The sequence below is a fragment of the Arabidopsis lyrata genome, assembly GCF_000004255.2.
Source record: "Arabidopsis lyrata subsp. lyrata unplaced genomic scaffold ARALYscaffold_8, whole genome shotgun sequence".
Classification (NCBI taxonomy): domain Eukaryota; kingdom Viridiplantae; phylum Streptophyta; class Magnoliopsida; order Brassicales; family Brassicaceae; genus Arabidopsis; species Arabidopsis lyrata.
In genome coordinates this window covers 3,606,345-3,623,828 of record NW_003302548.1, presented here as the reverse complement: position 1 = coordinate 3,623,828, position 17,484 = coordinate 3,606,345, and the positions used below count along the sequence as shown (strand labels likewise).

Sequence of the window (17,484 nt, the reverse complement as noted above, 5' to 3'; positions counted from 1 at the left end):
CGTGCGCCGAGACAGACGCTAGTGCCGACTCGATAAAAGACTAAAATACTCTAAAAACACACTTTGACTCTATAAAACATATGATGTAGGAAAGAAAACAAAGACTCAAAACCGATAAAAACACAACATATCAACTTCCCTCATCGATAAACAATAAACTAAATGAAAATTCCTACTTGGTAGGTTGAGATTATGGTTCTTACATTTCTTTTAAAATTATGTTAAATTGGTCTTGGAACTTATGCTGTATATACTTAATTTAGTGATAAGTCAATCCGAAACTCAAAGCAAAACCACGAACATAAGAGTAGTAGGGATTCCAATTATGAGAACAAAAATTCAAACATAGAGTACTAGGAAATTCAAATCTGAAATAAAAAATGCGAAAATAATCATGAAATGAGAAAGAAGTTCAAAATCCATATAGTGGTAACTAGAAACGTTCAATGAGAGCAGTTGCAACATAATCCTGAAAAAGATAAAGAAAACAATTATCAAAACAAAATATAAAAGTAGGGAATCTATAATTAAGTTTTAAACTAGTAGTCAGATCACGATCGCAAACCTTATATTGTTACATCACATGTTACTCGATTATGGCCTTCTTTACCACAACGACCGCACTTATGCTTTTTTGATAATTGTGACTGTTGTGATGCTTTTATCTTGTCTTCAGCTGATTTATATCTTCGTTTTCTTCGTCTACCAGGTTGTCTTCTTGTTGCAGGTGGTAAAACTTTTGCAGATTCAACAACCTCTGGGACGCGCCATTCATCTTCAGGAACACCTATTGGATTAATAGTTTCCTCATATAATGATCTCCAAGTGGCAGTGGTATATACATCATCAACATATGGGTATATACTAAATGACAAAACGTGGCACAGAACGGGGAAAAACAACGACAAATCTACCAAATTAGTCTAACTTTTTAACGTGGACTTAAAAGGAAGAGGTGAAAGAAGAAGACTTTGACGATTAGGGCTAAAAAACGATTTCACCCTCTAGATTTTCGTTTTTAATTTTTTTTTTCATCTGAGAATATTAGAATACGTATTCTAACCATCCTCAGATCGTAATCTAAACAATAAAAACGTAATATTTAATAAATATTCAGTTTCTTTTTTGAAAGATTCACTTTCTATATTTAAGAATTCTAAAACTTTTCAGAAATTGAAATCTATATTATATTAGAAAACGGATTCTAAAATAATTATATGTTTTCTAACGTTTTTAGAACATGTTATAAATCGTAGAATGGATTTTCTGACTAAAATTAGAACATGAAGAAAAGCGTAGAATACATGTTCTAAGGATTTTTGGAAATTGTATTCCGGTGTTCTGAATTTGTTAGAACATGTACCTAATCTAAAAGTCGTAGAACATGTACAAAAATTTAAAATACAAACTCTGATTTTCGTAGAACATGTACAAAAGTTTAGAATATAAATTCTGATATTCGTAGAACGTTAGAAAATGTATTCTAATAATTTTAGACGAAACTTTATCCATCAAAAAATCAACTTTTTTTCAACTAAATCATCAATTTTTTTTTTTCAAATCATCTATAATCTTGTATATCTACATGTTTTTTTGGTAAAATCATTCAAAAAATGTTTAAAATAGAGAGTAAGGGTATTTTAGTCCAAAGTGACATTCTAAAAAAAAAAGTGTATATGGTCAAACTTTTTTTTAAAGCTCCTATATTTCTAATTTTCCCAATTAATTATTTGAATTTCTTCTTATGCCCCACTATTTTTACGAAATCGGAGTCTTACAACGTTCATTAAAATAACAATTTCAACTATTCAAGGATCTTAAGAAATTATAGCCAAACAAATGTCGACAAAATTTGATAACCAATACATTGTTAATTTTAAAACCTTATAAGATTTTAAACTTTACAAAAAGTCTATAACATGTGTTCATTTTTCTAATATGCTCTATAAAAATTTATAAGTTCATATTTTTAATATTTTTGAAAATGTGTAAAAGAAAAGTGGTAATTTATAAATAGACAAAGTTAATGGTACTTTGAAATTCTCCCAAAACATTATATTATAATAGTTTAATAAAAAATAGTATAATCGTCCAAAATGTTAAAAATCACTATTATTTAAAAATGTTTATCATTTACTTAATTGCTAGTCAAAGTTTTGTCATTTTATGCATACTATTTCCTTCACTAGAATATAATATAGTATATACATAGACAAAAATATTTTTTTGTCATTTTCTATATTTGACTATTCAATACCTCTTGTAATTTTTTTACATTAATTGTAAATTTGTAATACAGCCATAATATTTAAAAGGAAACTGTCAATTATAAAAACTTATATACTATAATATAAACTATAGTATTGAATTGAATATTTTTAAAATAAAATATTAAATTTACGAGAAAATAAAAATAAAATCTCTCTCGCCTAGCTCTCAACCACAACTTATTTTTCATGTCAGTATCCACCAACACATATATACGGCATATAAAGATTTTAATAAACCTTGGAACTATCTATATCTATACAGACACACACGTCTATATATATATAAACACTCATATACTACTTTCACTGTATCATTCTTGTTTTCTCTAAATTTTTCAAATCTTTAGAATTTTCAAGTTTTTATAAATGTTAACTGTTTCTCCGGCTCCACTCATCGGAAACAACTCGAAGGATACTTACATGGCGGCAGATTTCGCAGATTTTACGACGGAAGGCTTGCCGGACTTTACGACGGTCGGAGATTTCTCCGATGATCTTCTTGATGGAATCGATTACTACGACGATCTTTTCATTGGTTTCGATGGAGACGATGTTTTGCCGGATTTGGAGATTGATACGGAGATTCTTGGGGAATATTCCGGTAGCGGAAGAGATGAGGAACAAGAAATGGAGGGTAACACTTCGACGGCGTCGGAGACGTCGGAGAGAGACGGTGGTCATGGGTGTAAGCAAGAGGGTGGCGGTGGTGGTGACGGTGGTGTTAGGGACAAAACGGTGCGTAGAGGCAAACGTAAAGGAAAGAAAAGTAAAGATTGTTTATCCAATGATAACGATATTAAGAAAAAACCCAAGGTGTGTTTATTTCTTAATTATCCATGTTAGATAATTTTAATTTTCGTTTCTTCAAAAGTAAAAATCCCATTAAAAATTCACCAACCTTGATCTCATTAAAAATACACAAACTTCTAGTGTTCTTGAAAAACTATATATAAAAGTAGTGATGATTTCAGTGTATTTTTATATACACAATTCTTTTTATTTTTAATAACCAGAGTAGATCTAGAACAAAAACCAAGTTTTGTGTATTAGGAGTACTTTAGGACTATATTTTGTGTGTTTATTTGGACTACACAATTGTTTCATAAGAAAACCATATAACAATTGGTGATTTTCAATGAAAATATTCCTTTTTCCATTAATTGATTGATTTTATATGTTGTTCCGGCAAATCAGGTGGATTGGACGCCGGAGTTACACCGGAAATTTGTACAAGCGGTGGAGCAATTAGGGGTAGACAAGGCGGTGCCGTCTCGGATTTTGGAAATTATGAACGTTAAATCTCTCACTCGTCACAACGTTGCTAGCCATCTTCAGGTACGATTTTAAGCTTTTAGATGTAGTAATTAAGATTACAATGATAGACTAAAAATCTACAAATTAAACTAATTTTTACAGGAAGTAATTAACATCTACAACCCTATACAACTCTTTTATATTATTATTTTTCCTTTAAAGACAAGTAAAATACAAACCAACTCAGATTTGTGTAATAAGATTAATTTGTGTTGTGTTCTTCTTGTAATGACAGAAATATAGGTCACATCGGAAACATCTACTAGCGCGTGAAGCAGAAGCTGCCAGCTGGAATCTCCGGCGACATGCGACGGTGGCAGTGGCCGGAGTAGGAGGAGGTGGGAAGAAGCCATGGACGGCTCCTGCCTTAGGCTATCCACCACACGTGGCACCAATGCATCATGGCCACTTCAGGCCTTTGCACGTGTGGGGTCATCCTACGTGGCCTAAACACAAGCCTAATACTCCTGCGTCTGCTCATCGGACGTATCCGATTCCGTTAGTTGCGGCGGCTCCGGCATCTTGGCCAGGTCATCCGCCGTACTGGCACCAACAACCACTATATCCACAGGTAATAATAATTCATTTGTTAATGTTTATTAATTTCCATTAGTTGTGAGGTTAAATCATGAAAAATAATTGAAATGACATAACTAAATCAGCTTTGTTGAACAATCATGTAACGGCAAAAAGCTAGTATTTGTACATTATTGGCTTTTAACCCATGCAACATATATAATGGAATCATTGAACTAATCGAGGTTTTGTAATATAGCTGTTGACAAAAAAAATCGAGGTTTTGTGTTATAACGCGATTAGTAAAAAAAAAAAAAGCTTGCAAGAAGCAAGATCATGAATCATTTTTATGTAGATTACTAATCAGATTTAGAGCTATGAATTATGTATGAATTTTAAGAAAACATACTATATTTTATAGTGTTAAAATTACGATTCTGTGTGTATATATGTGTAGGGATATGGTATCGCATCATCGAATCATTCAAGCATCGGTGTTCCCACAAGACAATTAGGACCCACTAATCCTCCCATCGACATTCATCCCGTGAGTGCACCTTTTTTGGTTTCAATTTTGTTTATTAGATTATGATTATGACATAATACGAAAAAAAATTCGAATAACTTTGTTCAGTTTGATAACATTGTTTCATTACTTGACGGTTGCAGTCGAATGAGAGCATAGACGCGGCTATTGGAGACGTGATAACAAAGCCGTGGCTGCCGCTTCCTTTGGGTCTGAAACCGCCGTCAGTTGATGGTGTCATGACGGAGTTACAACGTCAGGGAGTTTCTAATGTTCCTCCTCTCCCTTGAGAAAACAAATCTCCAAAATTTGCCGAAATCTCGATTTTTAACTTCATTTTTTTTTGTATCTTCTAAGTATTTTTGCAAGGAAAAATACTATAAATCCTTGTTGCTTGATCATATGTATTTCTCTCTATGAGTGCATGTATCGAAGTTAAGCAACTTTGTATTATTAGTTGTCCTGTTACATCGTTAATCTTCGATAGCAGAATCTGTAATTGTTATTAACTTTTGACTCCAGAAGCATCATGCAAAATGAGTAAATGCTAAACAAACTAAAGAACTAAATGCAACAATTTGTTTTTGGTTAAAAATGCTTAACATTTAAAACATTATTTGATCCAATCAACAATTTATAGTTTTATAATTGAAAACTAGTGATGTGATGTGTGTTTTTATTAATGGCATATTTTGTTTTTTAAAGCCAGTTTTCATAGCTATGGATTGTGACTATTTATAATATAATAGAAGCCAAAGAATTTTTCAAGCTTAAGTAAAAACCATAATATATATGTATAGAATTTCTTACAGATATGTTCAATGTATCCTGGCATAAATATATATATATATATATATATTCCAACTTATATTTGGAGTTTGGACATACTTGGTGCATATTGTTTTCATTTGTTCTATGTAAAAAGCCGAACTCTCATGAGTCTGATTGGTGATACCATGGCCGCTCCTTAGATTTTAGTGGCCTAAAGCATACATATATATTGTGATCTTCTATATAAAAACTAATGTTAAAAATTTGTCATTAAAGTACTCAAATGTATTTAAAAAAACATTAAAGGAAGTTCTTGAATAATGTAAAAGAATCTAAAAATCGACTTTTCTAACTTTTATCGCAGCAAATTCATTGATTAACTTCTCATAGTCGAGTGCTTCGATCATATCTCTCTCGATGGACATCATTGCTAATCCATTCAACTTGTCTTGTGACATCGTAGATAATTCTTTATCATCTTTAACTTTGAAAAACTTATTTTCGTAAAGGCAACTGAAACTGAAATCGTCAACAATATAAGGTAAGCAGTCCCTGTATTTGGATAACAACCCTCCATTCTTTTTAAGAAATCTAACACCTCTATAGCCCTTTTAATCTCGTTTGGTAAAACTCCAAGAATAAATCTTTTCCATCCACATCAATTCTTGGTGTAGGATTTCTAAAATTCAGTTTTGATTGAAGAAGTTAAGAATATTATAATACTTGTTAAATCAAATATTTGGAGATTTCCTTGTTAAAAAAAGAGGAATCGAACTATAAATTAAAAAAAATTCTCGATTACTAAATATATAACCAAAGCTTGTAAACATGTGGCTCTAAACAAAATTCTTATATTTGGTGGCGTAAAGCAGATGTTTTGACTGCTTTGTGGTAGACCGGGTTTGGGTGACACAAAACGGTAAAAATAAATTAGAGAAAAGAAAGAGTAGTGAACATACCGGGATAGTTAAAATAAAAAATAAAAAATAACGGTACAAAAAATTACAAAGGTATTGTTTTTTGTCTTGCTAGTTATCACTTTTGTGATCGGAAACTATTAAAGCATTAAACGACCGACCCTACTATTCGGGTTACTAATCAAAAGCCAAAGTGTTATGCATAATAACATTTACTTTGGGGTAAGAAGTTGAAATAACTCTTGAATGTAGAAGACATAGTGACATGTTTATGTGTTGTGTTTGATAAGCATTGTGCAGAAGCAGCTCAAATACGTTTTATATATGTACATACAACTCTTGAACGATATTGAATTTATATATGAATAAGTTTGCTATACATGGAACATGGTTGTTCTATCTCAAGAAAATCTAGATTGACAAATTTGATATACTTAAGAAAATGACTAAATTTAAGAATACATAGCAAAGAAGATGAGCCAGATGAATACAATGTTATTAGTGAGTACTATGGTGGGCCTTCATTTGACTACTTCGGCCCAAAAGACTAGTAATGATATTTCATATCCTATTTCCGTTGATCAAGGAGCAAAAGTTACATTAGGACATTGATATTTGAATGAAACCAACTTAAGAAAGTTTGTAATGAAAATCTAGAAAACCCAAACTGAGTTCATACTCATCAGTCTAAAGATTACATTGATCCTTCAAGAACATTGGTAGCTGCTAAGTTTGTTTTAAGATCTTCTCTTCCGATCATCTTCACCATCATCATCGGAGTCACCGCTCTCACGGAAACGTGGGTTCTTCTCCTGTTACAATCACCAAAATTCCATAGCAGACAATTTTTTAGAATCAGATACTCAAAAAGTTTGTTACGGAAAAAAGAAGTTGTGTTAATTACCGGTCTCATATCATGATCAGTGTCTCTCCTAGACTCATGATCTGTGTTTCTTCTTGAGTTATCACGGCCATAGCGATCGTCGTCTCTTTGTCGTTTCCGATGATAGTCTGCAAAAAATTAAAAACAGTGAATTGTGCTATTGTGGCTGAGGATTATACTATTACTACGCATTATGCTCATTTGGGAAAAATATACCTCCTCCTCTTCCATGGCGATTTGGTCCTCCTTGACCATAGTTTCCACCACCACGCCTTCCATTTCCATCTGTGTGATTAACATATGCAAAAAGCATTTAGGAACTTAATGTTATGCAGGCTCTATTTACGGGTTCTCGCATGATTTGACTTGAATAAGCTACTTAACACTAGGATTCATAACTTGTTTCACATTTTCACTATCTATTCCAAAGGGAACCGGAAAAACAATAAGTGGATGCTTCGCAAGGTCTTCTTCTGAGCACTACAATTCTAAGTAAAGTAACTTCAGACTCACATTCATGGTGCTTTTAGTTCACCATTTGTCCACAGTATATTGCAAAATCATGCAACCATGAATAAGATAATGTAAATTTGGTAGAAAGTTTTGAAAAGGACATACAATTTGATGGCGCAGCTTGAGGATAGGCTCCCAATGAGCCAGTACCGTAATCCACGAGCTGCCTTTGTGCTTCAAGTTCCTTCTGAACTAATTTTCCATAACCACCTCTAGGTAATCAATGAGTTAAAGAAACAACACAAGGATGTGCGGCAAATTCATAACCGAGAAATCAAGATAGTCAATCTTTACTACCACAAAACAGGTTTACTAAACAAGAACAACAGAGAGCGCTATAATTCGGACTGAAAGGATATCAGGATCGTAATCTGTACGGTATTCATCTCGAACCTGTATGAAAATTAGAAAACCATGATTAACATCATAATTTTTATACAAAAGTCAGGAAATTACAGAGAGGATGGAACTGATGAATACCTGGCCACCGCTTCTACCACGTCCCCATTGTCTTCCTTCTTGGAACCCCCAATCAAAATCCACACGAATAGGCCGATCATCCAGAATAGTCCCACTTATATACTTGACTGCATCTTCAGTATCCTCTCTCGAGTAGAACCTGATAAACAACACACAACAGCAAAACTCAGCAACCACCATCATAAAACTTACATATAAAACTGTTGAAAAATGAAAACTTACAAGACGAAACAAAAGCCACAAGGTGTTTTAGTGTTCTTATCCAAACCCATGATGATCTTTTTGATTTCTCCTGCTCTAGAGAAAAGCTCGTAAAGCTGTTCTTCAGTAGTGTAGAAAGACACATTGCCAATGTAAACCGTTGTAGATGCCCTTAACGCCTCATCAAACTCCTCTTGTGTTCCAGAAAATCTTCTATCTCGATAAGCCGAGAGCTTCGCTTGCTCCTGACAATCAAAAACCCCAAATACGAAAAATTTAACTTAACCCAATCGCTAAAGATGCAAAACAAATCCCTAGAAAGCCTAAATGCACGAAGAAACTAGTTTCAGCACAAAGCAAATCAAATCGTAAGACCAAACCCTAGACAGCCCAGATACTAAATTCACTAGAAATACTAACGAATCTCGAGTTTCTATGATACGAAAAGCAAAACCCAGAAATGGGTTCAGACAAAAATCTAAACTTTATGTTACCTTGAACAAAGAAGCCATCGCTTCACGGTGAAAAGAAGTGAATCTGCGATGAGGAGAGAGGATTGTGATAGCTTAAATTAGGTTATGCAGAGTGAAAAAAGAAGATGAGGACAAAATTGAGACGGAGAGACACTTACTCGTCTTCCTCCAAAACCCTAATTTCTAAAGGAGAAGCAGAACAACTGATAGAAGAAGCAAGGACACTCCGGCGACTCTCGAGTATCCGGTTTCATGGCCCACGTTACGAAACCTTACAATTAATTCATAAATATTATTGTTGAAATTTGGTATTTATTAAATTTATTAGTTGAAAAAAAAAAAAAAATTTGCATCTAAAATTGGGAAATCAAAAATCAATTCCGGTTTGGTTTCGGTTTATTTGTTTGTTTATATAAAGTTTGAAGTCTAAACATAAAAACTATAGTATAACTTCTATAAATTAATATTTCGGTAAACCAATACATTCGGTTCTAAATTTAGTTTTCTAGTCACCTAGAATATCGATAAATTAATTAAATTAATAAAATATCTTAGTCACATCTGTATTAATTTATAGATATTTTAGTGTATTTGTAATTCTGTTTAGTTTCGATGGTTTAAATAATATTCTAGTTTGGTTGATGGTATGGATTTCAGTTTAGCTTTAGTCAAACCTTAACTTTTATATTATAAAATTTTAAGCTTATATTATACTCTTTTATTTATTTCAAAAATTTCTATAGCTAAAATTTTTATTTTAATAAGTTCCGATTATCCATTACAAAAATATAAAATTGTAGTTTGGTTTGGTGAACAATGATTTTTTCGGTTACTGTTTTTGTTTGTTGTATCTCTCTATATATATATATATTGACAACAATGCTACCTCTAACTTAAAACACATTTAAATAAATCTATGTAGGTTTAGGAACATTTTCAAGTGAAAATATAGGAATAGATGAATCTACTCTTTATGAAAAAATACCTCTTTGGCCACTACAAAAGAATATCATCGAATAAAATTCCAAATGAGCAAATATATATATATTTTTTTGCTAACGCTGATGCTCAAAATAATCAAAGCAAAAAATGTAATATAAAACCACCGAAGAACCATAATGTGAAATATGCAAACGTAAAAGTACAAATATAGGGTCCGAATGGTAACAGCGTAATTGATTGTGCGGAAAAACGGTTTTATAGTGCGGTACGGTTCAACTGCGGTACGTGCGGGAGAAACGTATTTGCGGAACTAGTGCGGTTAGTATAAAATAAGCGGTACAGAATAAAGTTTGATTGGTGAAAAAACTATTTGCGGTACATAATAAAATATTTGAATGGTAAAAACTATATTATTATATTACTATAGTTATAAATATTAAAAAAAATTATTCTTAATGAAATAATATTTTCATCTACCTATTTATGACTTTTAAAAACAAAAATTTATTTTGAATTAATAAAGTTAATTTTATCCATTAAAATAGTGAAGACATACATCAATTTTTTAATAAATTTGTTGTAACTAAAACTATAGTTTATATAAAAAAAACTTTTGAGTATAGAAAGAATATATACTATACATTATATATGAAATAATTTAATCATATTTTTTATGAATCTGTTTTTTTTTCCTAAAACTGATTTATAACTTGTGAAAAATAGTGAAATAAGTTTAAAAAAAAAATCTCCAAAAAGGATACTTTAAAAAATAAATCACTTATGAATATTATTAACAACTTAAATTAGAAAACACGTTTAATATAGTTATTGTTAAAATTTATTGCTGGTTATTAAACTTTCTTTTATTAATCAAAATTAAATAAAAAGAAAAATCAATATTTTGCTTAACTGTTGCGGAATTCGAAAAAACCGCTGGGTAATTGGTAGTTGGACAAATATTTGCGGTCTACTGGTTAATATCCTCTCTCAAAAAACGCAAATAAATTTTTATTTTTATTTTGGAAAAAACGCAAATTACAAAAATAGCTTGTGATTGGTGACATTAAACGTTTTTCAAAAAAACTACTTGAAATCCGCGATCTCAATTGTCTCCAATCAAGGCCATAATCTTTTGGCTTTGAGTAACTTGTCTTACTTGTAATAAACCAATAAAAATAATTATTTTCAAATCTACTTTGCTCTTGAAACAATATTTTTTTGTTACATTGTGACTACCAGTCAGATCATCACTTTGGCGAAAAATTTTCTTCCTTCCTCTCCATTAAAGGATTTGGAGTCTCTCGCGACACTCTGAGTTGAAGTAACATTTATCCATCGTATATATAGTGAAGTTTCTCTTAAAAACGACATAAATTTTATCTTGGATGCAAGGAATTGAGGATATGCAACACAAACGGAAAACTTTCAGAGTATATTGGTCATATGAAATTTTTACTGTAACTCAGAAAAATTTATTGAGAAAAAAAGATAAACTGGATTTTTCCCATGAATCAAATATACTTGAATTCTCTACCTTTGATATCACCGAAAACTTTGGAAAAATAAGAAATCGTCAGCGTTTAAAATTGAAATCAAATAATTTGTTTTTTTTTTTGTCAACATCAAATAATTTGTTTTACAAAGTGAAAACTGAATATAATTGAAGATTTAGTTTTTCCGGCAGAGTTGATGGAAAACTCAAAAAAGGTTGGAGATGTTGAAAAAGTTAATGGCATAGAAATAATAGCATTTTCGTTATTATTTTGAGAAAGGAGTACATTGTATATGACTTGTATAATTTCTACAATTTTGCCTATGAAGATATCTTCAAAGTAATGTTTAAAAACATACTCTTTTTAACAAGTCTTCCATATGTTTATATCAAATATTGTCTAGGATATCACTATTAAATTTTTTTTTAAAAAGTAACAAAACACTATAAGCAAAACATAAGCAAACTCTAAATGAACAAATAACATGAGCAATCAATATTGAATGACTTGGTTATCTTATCATTTGAAAGAGAATTGATTAGAAAAACAAAGCTAATTTGAAAGCTTGGTTAAAGATTTTTGTTAAGAAAATAAGGAAGAAAATCTTTTAGATCTAATATTTTGTTTGCAATTTTGGTTTTTTTTGTTCTATGACAATGGTATTTATTTTTGTACACGTTTTTTATTGAATTAGAAAATTTATTTTTAACCGTTTCCGATACTCGCTAATGTTCGCACTGCTCTAGATAACCTCATCATGTCATTTAACATGTCGATCTTCGGGTTCAGCAAAATAACTGCTATTCCAGCCTTAATCAAATCAACAACATTTGCACCAACTATAAAACCGTGATTTTTTCTAAAGCAATATGTGTGAACAATATCTTAAAACTTGAAAAACCATATGAATTGAATTGGAGAATTAGGCTAGAGACAGTACCGAAATTTCCACATGGACATCAAAATATAACTAATTGTAACACATTGCAGAGATGGCCATGCTTAAACATAACTCATGACTCTAAATCCAATTCTAAGATCAAACTCGAAACCTAATATAAAGATACAAACACCCATCTCGGAAAAGTCATTGTACATTATATCATAGAGTGACATAGACCAGAGACTGGCCTAGTGAGACACGGTCAATTTCATGCACATGACTAACTAGCAAGTATAAAATTTGAGGATTGAAGTAATCCATGATCCATGAGGCCTCTTAAACCTCGCTAGATGTTAGACTATTAGTATTTCTCTTTGGAAGACTCATTCTCTATGGTGTAGTAGTTCTCTTTGGTGCATTTCTAATATGTTGGGTATGTTTGTTTCATATGGGCCTATTTAGTTTGATTGAGAAACTGTGCCAAATATTGATGAGAAGCCCATACAAGATCCAAGTTGTGTATACTACAAAAAAAAAAAGAGGATAACTGACATAAACATAACTACATAAGGATTTCATTATAAAAGTAAGCTTATGGTTGAAGGAAAACCTAACCTATTCTAGGTTAAGGGTGCTTCCATGTCACTTTGATGAGAGACAAATGATTGAGCTTTCCGAATCATGTAGGTTCCATGGATGTATATACAACGACGATGAAGGAGAACGTAACCTAGTGTTCAAGCTGCCTCCATGGCAGTCGGATAAGGGGATATGTTCCATGTGAGATCACGCGAATGAGAGCTTAAGGACAAGAAAAATAGCTAAGGAACCTTTCTTAGGAGGCATAGAAATAGTTATTTCTCGATGTGTAAGTGGTTAGTTTAGGTGACTCATTTTTGAGTTAAAGCTCTGGTTAAATTTGTGTCATGCTTTATGTTTTGCTATTGATCGTGAACTGAGATGGAGTAGGGACGTAACATAATCTACTATGGTGTTCCTTCAATCACTTTTTACTTTTTAACAAAATTTGAATTTAGTAGAGAATAACGTTCGATTAACATGGAAGCAAGGAGGCTGCAAAATGTTACTTTCATTTAGAATATCGCTTCATACTTTGCTCATTGTGCGCAATGAAGAGAATGGAGCATGTTTAGGTATTTTTTTTTGTTTTAACGAAAACAGGCAAATTATAATAGAAGATTATTGGCTCTCTATTGAATAAAATTAATAGTACATTGCCTAACACAATGTTTAAGGCACTGCTTGAAGCAAAGACTAAGAACTTAATCAACTCTTAGTCTCTAACATACGTATATCATCTACCTTATGCCCAAACTGAATCGACGATTTTAAAAAATTTATCTGTTGTCCTGAGACCGCTTCATACTTTTGTAAAATCTCCAAAATTACCTCACACTGGTCCTTATTAGCCTTGCAAAAAAATAAGCTATCGTCCGCGAATAGCAGATGTGAAACCGCAGGGCTTGCGTTTGCTACTTTGATTCCTGTAATTAATTTTTTCCGTTCTGCTTTCTGCATATTTGCAATTAGCATTTCCGTGCAGAGGATGAATAAGTAAGGCGAGAGCGGATCTTTTTGTCTTAATCCCCTCTCAGGTACAATTAGACCTCTTGGTTGTCCATTTAGGAGAACTCTATATTGGACTGTTGTAATACACCACATTATCCAGTTAATCCATTTTTCACAGAAGCCCAATTTTCTCAAAACTTTCTCGATGAAAATCCATTCGATCCTGTCGTAAGCCTTACTCATATCCGTTTTAATAGCCATGAACTTTTCCTTACAAGAGGGATTAGTTCTCAGCCCATGAAACATCTCTTGTGCGATGAGTATATTATCTGAAATCAACCGCCCTTCTACAAAGGCAGATTGTGTTTCCGATATCAATGTTGGTAGAAACGTTTTAAGTCTCTGACAGAGAATTTTCGATATAATTTTATATCCAATATTACAAAGACTTATAGACCGTAATTCCGTCATCCGCGTCGGTTTTTCCAGATATAGTATATAGATAAGGGAGAAAACAGAAAATTTATTTGTTTCTTAATATTATTTGTTTTCTTAATATGTAGTCCCATTACTCTAAATATTAATGTGAATTTCCCAAGCCTTATTTTAGAGTAAATGGTGAGAGAGCGTGGTAGTCACGTAGATTAATGAAGGAGCGTGAGATAGAACAATCAAATTACGCAAAGTCACGCCGCAGTAACGGGACGTTAAGGCAAAAAGCCGTCATAAAAACATTAAAACCTCTCACATTGTCTGTTTTTGGGCGGCGCTTTTCAGTCAAACCCTCGTTGACCGTCTCTCTCTATAAACCAAAAACCTTTTCCTTTATAAATTAAAACCAAACAACGTCACTTCTTTATTCTCTAAACGAGAATATTTTTTTGGTTAGCAATGGCTCCAAAACGAGTGAATGGTACTAACACCGCTGTGAGTGAAGGCGGCGGAAGGAAGACGACGGAGATGATGAGGAAGGAAGTGCACTTTAGAGGTGTGAGGAAGCGTCCATGGGGTAGATACGCGGCGGAGATCCGTGACCCGGGAAAGAAAACCCGAGTTTGGCTCGGAACGTTTGACACGGCGGAGGAAGCTGCTAGAGCTTACGACACCGCCGCAAGAGAGTTTCGTGGCTCCAAAGCAAAGACTAATTTCCCTCTTCCCGGCGAGTCTACTGCCATCAGCGACGGTGCCGGAGGGAACGATTCTTACGTCAACCGTTCGGCGTTGACGGCGGCGCGTGAGATGACGCGTCAGAGATTTCCGTTTGCATGTCACCGGGAGCGTAAAGTCGTCGGTGGTTATGCTGCTGCCGGTTTTTTCTTCGATCCGTCAAGAGCTGCTGCGTTAAGAGCGGAGCTTTCTCGGGTTTATCCGGTTCGGTTTGATCCGGTTAATATCGAGTTGAGTATTGGTATTCGAGAAACCGTAAAAGTTGAACCGAGAAGAGAACTAAACCTGGATCTTAACCTAGCTCCACCGGTGGTGGACGTTTAGATTTTTTTCTTTTTTCTTAATTTGTTTTTTTTACATTGCCGGAAAAATATTTAATGTTTTTTTCTTCTGCATTTTTTTTAGTAGATGAGAAAAAAGGAAAATCTCCTATATTATTGGCTATGTAATTTTAGAAATTTTTAGAAATCTCTTGTTTAATTAGTTTCCATATGGTTCCTCTATGTAGATGTAATTAGTATTAATCAAATATCTCCTTTTGATCTGTTTATTAAACCTTTGATTTCCGTTTCAAAAATGTCTTAAAATGACATGATTAGATTGGTGGTTGATGTATCAAAATAGGTAGTAGATATAACTCCATTAAATGGCTGTGGAATGTGAAACCAAGAAACATCCAACATTATATCGTCTGTCAACCTCAAACAAAATTAGTATAGGGGAGTACAAAAAAACGGATCATCATGGGTTTGATTGGTGATCAAAGATAAAATATTACGAGTTGTACAGTTTTTATTTTTACCAATCACAAAAACTTTATCAAAATCGTAACTAAAAGTTTTATTCTTAACTTTTTTTGTACAGTTTTTTTACACAGCTTACACTATTCCAGTAAACTTTACGACTCTAACTAACCCTATAATACAAAAAGTAGTTATCTTTTTTAATTATATCGAATTATGGTTTCATGGGAGGTTTTGGTTTATTAATTAAGACGTGTAAGATGAATTGTAAAAAGGTTAAAAGAAAGTTCAAAATGTAAAAAAACTGTAGTAAATTAGTATGAGTTTTTAAAAATACTAATGAATTTGAAAAGTAGAGTGGTAGCATCATGAGTCCAATCTTCGAGTATCGTGTAGATGGGATGATGGCATGAGTGTCAGGTGGGAGGCACGTGTGCTTTCGCCGTCCACCAGGTGCGTCTTCTCATCTGTTTTGTTCCCACTTTAAATTTTTTAAACCACAAATATACTTTTGGCTTAGACTTCCAAGAATTATCGTTTTCTTCCGGTTTAGTTTTTAGAGATTTTTTGGTCGTCTGTCGGTTTAGTTTCTTTTGTTTGGACGTTGTATTTCATATTGGTTCCTCAACAAATTTCAATAATAAAATTTCAGATGACAAAAAATGGTAGGGCAGTTTTTTATTTTTTTTTTGTCATCCGAAACTAAATAGAGATCAAAATAATCATTTCTGAAGATAGGACGGTTTCTTCGGTTCGATGTCATTATCTATAAATTGTTTTATTACTTTCATAGGCATTGTAGATTAATGAATTTAACATTTTAAATGAAAATATAATTTTTTTGGATTAGAGATTTACGTATTACATGAAAATTAATTTACAAGGTTTATGTGTATTACATGAAATATGTTAAAGAATAAAGACTATCGAATCTAGATGTTTGTCAGTATACAAATTACTTTGGGACGAAAATACGAAACACCAAAAACGGTTAACAACTATCAGGCTTATAGTCCTATAATATATATAGTAATTTTTGAATGGATAAACCTATTTTCTTTGCGTGGAGATTCACTTTTTAATTTGCCACAAATACACAGTATAAAGAAGTGGTAGACTAATAGAAAAAGGAACAGATTCTTTTGAATTTGGATTCAAACATTTTTGATTTTGGAGGAGTATTTTTTAAATTGAAATGGATAAAAACTGATTTTTAGAGATTATAGAATCAAAATTTGGAAATTCCACGGGTTAACAAAAAATAAAAAAGATAACAATATTTAAAGCCCAAAACATCTTGTTAAAAAAACAAAGGACATAAAACAAGCACATTTGTATATTTCTTTGCGTGGAGATTCACTTTTTAATTTGCCACAAATACACAGTATACACGAATATATCACTGGATTTGAAAAACGCATAAAAACATTAGGCAAATATTCCTTTTATCACAAAGATTTGTTTTGTGTACCTACATATTTGATTATTTGATAATATATTTGACGGTGTTAACTGTTAACTATCAAAGTGAAATATGTGTATATTTTTCTCCAACATTTCGTTGTAAACAAAGCCTTAAAGTCAATCCCATCTTTATTTCATGAACTTTTTCTTATAAGATTGTTCCGTGTTTAAAAAATCGCTAGGCGCTAGTCGGCCGGTGAGGGTGCGCCTAGCGCCTAGCAAGAAAATCGGAGATTACACGGAGATTAATCGGGGATTAGTTTTAGGGCTATTTAATGTTTTAAAAACATATTAATCCATTATAATTAAGAAATTTATATAATATTATTTTAAAAATTGTATTAAACACATGAAAACAAGATTTTAATTTCAAATTTATGATTTTTATACAAATTACG

At 32.4% G+C, this 17,484-nt stretch overlaps 3 protein-coding genes and 1 long non-coding RNA gene across 4 annotated transcripts; 2 read left to right on the top strand and 2 right to left on the bottom strand.

Annotated features, from left to right (window-relative positions):
• Positions 1-254: 254 nt before the first annotated feature.
• Positions 255-868, bottom strand: LOC110225628. The gene is made up of 2 exons (XR_002329859.1): positions 566-868; positions 255-469 (listed from the first exon to the last, which is right to left on the bottom strand). It is a non-coding gene; the product is annotated as an uncharacterized LOC110225628 (long non-coding RNA).
• A 1,610-nt stretch (positions 869-2,478) lies between these two features.
• On the top strand, positions 2,479-5,135 carry LOC9299683 (transcription activator GLK2). Its single transcript, XM_002865332.2, has 5 exons — positions 2,479-3,083; positions 3,465-3,605; positions 3,820-4,155; positions 4,558-4,647; positions 4,770-5,135. Exons 1-5 carry the CDS (start codon positions 2,637-2,639, stop codon positions 4,914-4,916), a joined length of 1,161 nt encoding a protein of 386 aa, XP_002865378.2. The 5' UTR covers positions 2,479-2,636; the 3' UTR covers positions 4,917-5,135.
• Positions 5,136-6,838: 1,703 nt separating this feature from the next.
• LOC9301452 (nuclear cap-binding protein subunit 2) lies at positions 6,839-9,134 on the bottom strand. Its single transcript, XM_021016142.1, has 9 exons — positions 9,023-9,134; positions 8,886-8,928; positions 8,413-8,636; positions 8,191-8,329; positions 8,070-8,103; positions 7,816-7,926; positions 7,414-7,482; positions 7,219-7,325; positions 6,839-7,126 (listed from the first exon to the last, which is right to left on the bottom strand). The coding sequence occupies exons 2-9, from the start codon at positions 8,901-8,903 to the stop codon at positions 7,052-7,054; spliced, it is 777 nt and encodes a 258-aa protein (XP_020871801.1). The 5' UTR covers positions 8,904-8,928; positions 9,023-9,134; the 3' UTR covers positions 6,839-7,051.
• Positions 9,135-14,328: 5,194 nt separating this feature from the next.
• Positions 14,329-15,434, top strand: LOC9299682 (ethylene-responsive transcription factor 9). The gene has a single exon (XM_021012156.1). It carries the CDS (start codon positions 14,604-14,606, stop codon positions 15,201-15,203), a length of 600 nt encoding a protein of 199 aa, XP_020867815.1. The 5' UTR covers positions 14,329-14,603; the 3' UTR covers positions 15,204-15,434.
• The last annotated feature ends 2,050 nt before the right edge of the window (positions 15,435-17,484 follow it).